Genomic DNA, 7,500 nt, shown 5'->3' with positions numbered 1-7,500 from the left:
TGAAAGGGTGTCTAAGTCTGCTGGCAACTACATCAGCTCTTAAAACAAGCAGTGAAAGAATGGTACATGCCACCATGTGATTCTCGCTTAAGAGTGACGGCTATTATTGGTTATGTTTGATAATTAAAGAGACACTTTAATCAGTCTGTATTAAGCTCCTTCCTCATGGATCTTGGCAATATAAGTTTTATACTGACGAGAGTAAATTATGGTATATTAAATTGTACAATCTCCACTCTTCCTTGTTGGATAATGGTAATAATGTATGTGATCGAAGCTCAGATTTGTTAAGTATGAAGGGCCTTGATCATGCAGGTAAGTTGCTATGGAAATGCTAGTTTATCGAGGTGATAGACTCTCTCTTATCTATCTTTATTGATTTAATCTAGAAGAAAACAGCACAGTATTATCACTAGTACCCCCGAGTAATCAGCAACGCACTACGTGGAACAAAACGATACTATAAAACACTAATGTTCGACTGAACAAGAGATCTTGGTACACGTCTGCATTGTCCGGTGTACCTTATTAATTTATCAAAGTGTACCAGTTTAAAATACGTTTTAAAATATATATATATAAAAAAAAGTACAATGTTTTAGCAGCCTGGTTAGATATTGAGGAAGTAGCAACATACCAATTAGGTCGTGGAGAGACATGGAGTTAAAACGATTCTGCACATTTGTACCACCACCTAAAGCAGAAAAAAATAAAAAAAACAAAATTCGAATCAACACAGATTTGTTGCTGATGTTGTTGGTTTGGCGTTTTAGGTAGATTTTAAAAAAAATATTTGCAATCTTGTAATCTTGTTATAGTAAGGAAAGCTGCCTTCTTCAACGCTGCCTTTCATGTCAGGCGCAGTGATTACATCTTATTTGATGCGGTCTTTTGACTATAACGTTGTTGACAACTGGAATGATCAATTTAGTAATTCTAATTAATAATCGACACGAGACTATTAAAACGTGTTATTTGGATTTTTAAATATAATTATTTCGCATTTTTTTAAAAAAAAAGATAATAGCGACAAAATCATCTGTAAAAGTGTAAGAAAATTCTGGAAGAAATTATACTGTTCTTGAAGTACACAGATATTTAGTTTTAAGGAGTAATCCCTACTAAAACTGAGGGCACGACAAAATTATAATAATTAAGATTAAATATTTATGAAAGAGCTTAGCTTTTAAACTAATCTAGGATAGAGTTGGATTGTAATCTGGAAGAAAATATTCATTATATAATAACTTGAATTAGATCGGTTCGTATTGATACCATCATCAATTTTCTATAATTCGAAAACATTATATATTGAACAGTTGGTATTGATCAGTATTGCGATCGTGTTGTTACACAGCGGTCATGAAAAACCATTTACCGAGAAGAAATTGTTCTCAGAACCGCCTTAAATTGGAGGAACACATTGGTGAATAAAGTTTTAAATTTAGAAATTGACAGGACGTTCACTACAGCTAGAATACATTTGATCTCGTCTACTAAATTACGCTTGAGCTGGGGTTCAAGAGCACTGGGACTGAAGAACTGTGACTGAAGGTGGCTGAAGCATCAAAACAGCAAGACCAATCATTATTGTGACTCCTATCATTGTTTCTGACATCCATCACTTTTGCACGTGCTGTAGTAAATGCATTTATCTATGTTTCTGTTACATAACCATTCTGACAGTTGCATTCGCAATCATTGTGCAAATGTTAGTTGGTGTTTCAACATTTAACCGTTGCAACACAGATGTATATCAGCACATATATACCCCACACTCCTGCCATGGAAACAACTGTTCTAACATATCCGTTCATATGATATATATATATACATATATATATACATACATACATACATACATACATATATATATATATATATATATATATATATATATATATATATATATATATATATATATATATATATATATATATATATATATATATATATGTATATGTATATATATAGATATGCAATTGTTCTGTTCGTACTAACTGTTGAGCAACTGTTTTGCTATCCCGTTATTGTTGACCAAATGTTATGCTCACCGCCATTGTCATCCAGTTGTTTTAATAGCCACCATTGCCATTCAAGTGTGTTGATGTGCTGGACGCCATTATGAAGCCACTATCAACATTTTGGAAGATTTTATTGTTGGATAAAATAGCAGTTAAATCCTACTTCGCATTGAAATATATTCATTCTCTATCTGTCAGAGCTTTGTGTTGTCGTCATCGTTGTTGTTGTTGTTGTTGTTATTATTGCTGTTGTTGTTGTTGTTATTATTATTATTATTATTATTATTATTATTATTATTATTATTATTATTATTATTATTATTATTATTATTATTATCATCATCATCATCATCATCATCATAGTTGTTTTCATTCTTTCAAAACTTAGATGTTGTTCTGAATTCATAAAGACAGCAATGATTGTGTTAAAGTAGTAGCGTTGGGAAAATACTGCTTAATTCAATCAAATAGGTTGATTTTGAATATTTCATTCCAAAATAGATTCATGCTTCGATGCTATGAAAAAGACATTCAAATAACTTACAAATGTTCAGGTGGATAAGCAGCGACAATGCAATAAATTGGGGTAAAGACATTCAAGATGTTTCCTTGCCTTACAATACCCACTACCTAAGCATTTTATATACATTTGTGTATATTTGTTAAGTCTGTCGCTTGAGCAGCAGTTCACTATCGCCATCTTTCTCTTCTTTATCTTCTGTGTAATTCATACAAGCTGTCAGTCTGTCTGTCTGTCTGTCTGTCTGTCTGTCTGTCTGTCTGTTTCTCTCTCTCTCTCTTTCTCTCTCTTTCACACACACACACACTCTCTATCTATCTATTTATCTATCTATCTATCTATCTATCTATCTATCTATCTATCTATCTATCTATCTATCTATCTGTATATATATGTATGTATATATATATATATATATATATATATATATATATATGCACATATATGTATACATGTAATCCTATGCACACACACATATCATATGTGTCTGTGTGTGTGTGTGTACTACATATGCATGCATATGTTTTATATACTATTATATGCATAACACATACACACACAAATATATATATATATATATATATATATATATATATATATATATATATATAGGTAAAGTAAAAGTTAGAGGCAATACTTGACAATTGTAAGCACCTGTGTATGCCAGCTCGTGGTTGAGGTGAGAGAATAAATTGTAAATGCAAAAAATAACAACAAAAACACAAAGGATTCTGCGGTACACGTGTTTCAAGCTTTATATCAGTGTATAATTGACAATACAAAGCTATCTTCAGCCGCAAAAGTATCTCTCTCCCAAGAAATTATATCACATCGGCGTTAAAGGAGGAAGAAAGGTGCGATATAAGAGGTGAAGTTCCTTCGGTATTTTGCATTGTACTATACCTCGTAGAATTCTTCATTTATACATAATTTCCTCGGTACTCCGAAAACCGTCCATACCTTGCCACGATTCAGGAGAGGGAGATAATCCCCTATTGTTTACCCTCATAGCTGATCGATGGAAGTCGATAGCCATTAGCAAAGGGAGATAAGCCAAACTTTTCCCCTCCAAGCTTTAAAAAGGTCATTGGCCAACAAGTCTTGCGGTCTGAAGATACGCCATAAAGTTAAACCCTTTATGGACAGGAAAACCAGGGTAATCTCATAAACCATCCGTCACCAGGAAAAAAAATTATATATATCTTCTTACGTCCTTATCTATCTATCAGTCTGTCTATTTATCTATATCAAAAAAGGAGACATTTAACAAAGGGTGTGGTTTTTCTATATCCCTCAGTCACTCCATGTAAACTTTGAAAGACAAAATGAAGTGAACGGGTGTGGTTATATTTCGTTCTTGGATTTTCCCACACATACGCACACATGTACTTACACACACTCGGAGCACACACAGAGGTACACATACACTTTGTTATATATGTGCATAAGTGCGTCTGGGCGTGTATGTGTATGTGTTCCTATGCGTTTATATATATATATATATATATATAGATAGATAGATATACACACATATACGCACTCACATATATCATAATATCGTAATTCACGGTAATAATCAAATAATCGAAAGTTCACATTTTTTGAGGAAGTCGCTCAAGTGAGTGTTCATAACCAATTTAGTCACGTAGACACGGATATAACTAGAGCGAATTAGCCTGCAAACAAATGAACGAACGAAACTCATGTTAAGCAAGAATAACACAGACGCATATCTAACTTTATGAACCAGGAGAGAACAAGGCAATGTTTGTTGCTGGGTTTGCTTGACTAGACTCATAGAAAATAGCTGAAAAATCAAACCCGGCATTTTAAAATAGAATTTAGAGACATTTTATGATACAATCCCAGATATTTCGTATATGAATAATTTTTAAATTAATTAAATTAATAAGGCGGCGAGCTAGCAGAATCATTAGAACTCCAAGCAAAATGTTTAGCGGCATTTCTTCCGTCCTTACATTCCGAGTTCAAGATCCACTGTAGTCAACTTTGCCTTTCGTTCTTTCGGGGTCGATAAAATAAGTACCAATTGAGTAGTGGGGTCGATGTAATCGACTTACACCCTTCTTCGAAACTGCTGGCCTCGTACCAAATTTGAAACCAATATATATATATATATATATATATATATATATATATATATATATATATATATATATATATGATTGTGATGTTTATGGATAGAATGCATTCGATTATGCATGTGTTCAATAAGTGCTAATCGAAGATTAACGACCAACGATGACAGCAACAAGAACAGCAACACGTGATATTAATATACATTGATTCGGTTTGCTGCGCCGTCTAATCTCTACTATGGTTGCTGTTGTTGTTGGCACCATTGTTTCATCCTTCGGAATCCGTGATCAAGCAGATCTATGATTAAAAACATTCCAGCCACGGCCATCTCGTTTACACACACACACACACACACACACACACACACACACACACACACACACACACACACACACACACACACACACACAGAGTAGAACAGTAGAACACTGGGGTCGATGTAATCGACTTACCTCCTCCCCACGAAATAGCTGTCTTTGCGCCAAAATTTGAAACCCGATATATATTCTGGTCAATTTCGCTGTAATTTCGGATCCTACCGAGGTCAAATTCTGTCCTTCATCCTACTGGAGTCGATAAAATAAAGTACCAGTATAGAAGGTGTGGTAACGGAAATACTGGAACGTTGGACAAAATAGTCGACAGTGCAATAATCTTTGGAGTTTTGAGACAAAAATGAACAAATTTACTTGCTGGATTTGTTCCGATTTTTCTATATTCGTCTAGATTCGTCTGTCCCCACACTGGTGTCAAGTGGCGTGAATAGGGCTGTGATAACAACATTAATGGCCCCCAGCAACCCCGAAGAAAGCACGGCACTGGGGCCCCTACATGCCCAAATACGTAGTACATATATTAGTATTGGGATCCAAGACCTCTGAGGTTCTTGGGTACCTAGTTAGCTTATTCATGCTTCAAGATAGCACGGGCGTTGAGAGGGACCTTGCTGCATAGAAAAGCTATTGGTTTTTACATACATACATACATACATACATACATACATACATACATACATACATACACTATATATGTGCATGTACGTACGTGTGTACATACAGACACACACTCACACACATATACAACACACATACGCACTCGCACGTATACGCACAGGTGCAGCTACACACACATACGCAGATACACGCGCACACACACTCGTATATAAATGGCTTGTCCAGATTTGCGCCTTCATGGAAAATTACTGGGTGGGTGCAGAAAGCAATACATGGAGAAACTTAGACGAAGGGCGGCGTTATTAAAATATCATCCAAAATTAGCAGAGGTCTCCATAATCACGCAATGGCTTTTTCTCGCTCAAGATATTCACATACCACCAACACCACCAGGAGCAGCAGCAGCAGCAGTGATTGGCCGACATTTAAATTTTAATCCCTCTGTCTCATTATCACCATTTACTATGTATACTACATCAGCCTACATAAAAGACTCCCGCCCTTTACTAAGGCAACCAAAATAATTATTGCTGTCAATGCAATACGTCAATACGACATTGTGAACAAGTCGTCTGCAATAGAAAATTTGTCTATGTTTTTATTTTATTTTACATTTTTACAACTATTATTATTATTATTATTATTGTTCTCATTATTATTATTATTATTAAAAGTTTTACTTCTATTGTATCGGTCTATAGCTGACCTATTTCAGTTCTATGACCGACGGAGATGCATAGGCACAGACAAAAAACACGCATTTACACACACACATCACACAGACACACATATATAGATATGTATGTGTGTAATTGTCGGTGTGTATATCTGTGCATATGAATTGATGAAAAGTCTAAGGTGTTTATGTGTAATATGTGTATAATGCATTAAAATGCAGACACATGTACAATATATAACCACATATATTCTCTTCTACTCTAGGCACAAGGCCCAAATTTTTTGAGGAGGGGCCAGTGTGCATCTGGTACTTAATTTATCGACCCCGGAAGGCAAAGTCGACCTCGACGGATTTGAACTCAGAACGTGAAGACAAACGAAATACCTCCAAGCATTTCGCCCGGCGTGCTAACGATTCTGCCAGCTCGCCGCATTACATATACACATATATTATACTATATATATATTTATATATATATATATATATATATATGCGTATGTGTGTATGTGTGTGTATATGTATATACATAATCATAAATATATATATGTGTATATATATATATATATATATATATATATATATATAGGAGGGAGAATGTACGAAAAACAACAACAGACGAGGACAGGTGGTGTAAATAACAAAAGGATGTATTAGTATGACGCTCGGGAATACGGAAAGTCTTTGACGTTTCGATATATATATATATATATATATATATATATATATATATATATATATATATATGTATACATGAAAACACGTCATTGTCGTCAACATTGACGTAAGCTTTCTCGATCTCAGGTGTTCCGCCTACTTTGCTTAATTCAGCTGAGTCAAATATGACTCTCAGGTCAGTGAGACGATCCAGATTTGTTTGACGTATTTACTGATATGCTCTGCATAGGATCTTTATTGCGATTTTTTCATCGATGATGGTTAGTCTTCCACACACACACACACACACACACACACACACACACACACACACACACACACACACACACACAGACTCAGCTCACCAAGAAAGTTTATGTAACTGATTCAGCAACCTGATCAGCGAAAATGAACTGTCACACTCGATTTTGGTATTGAGTGCATTTTCATTTTTCGGACACACACACACACACACACACACACACACACACACATATAAATCACACAAACGCACACATGTATAATATATATATGGCTATTTAGCTTGATAGGTTGATTGACAAATAGACG

At 34.8% G+C, this 7,500-nt stretch overlaps 1 protein-coding gene across 2 annotated transcripts in view; it reads right to left on the bottom strand.

Annotated features, from left to right (window-relative positions):
- The window catches only part of LOC106869293 (uncharacterized), a 361,908-nt gene that overhangs the window by 64,141 nt on the left and 290,267 nt on the right, over positions 1-7,500 (bottom strand). The window contains exon 2 of one of the 2 annotated variants that reach the window (XM_089364452.1): positions 638-694. The exons of the other annotated variant lie outside the window; for it this stretch is intronic. Within the exon in view, the coding sequence (XP_089220578.1) occupies positions 638-694 (57 nt within the window). The remainder of the gene's footprint in view (positions 1-637; positions 695-7,500) is intronic. 2 annotated transcript variants of the gene reach the window in all.

This window comes from Octopus bimaculoides, chromosome 16 (assembly GCF_046866305.1).
Source record: "Octopus bimaculoides isolate indiv1 chromosome 16, ASM4686630v1, whole genome shotgun sequence".
Classification (NCBI taxonomy): Eukaryota; Metazoa; Mollusca; class Cephalopoda; order Octopoda; family Octopodidae; genus Octopus; species Octopus bimaculoides.
Note: the sequence above shows the minus strand (reverse complement) of the source record. Positions and strands in the feature narration are given on the sequence as shown.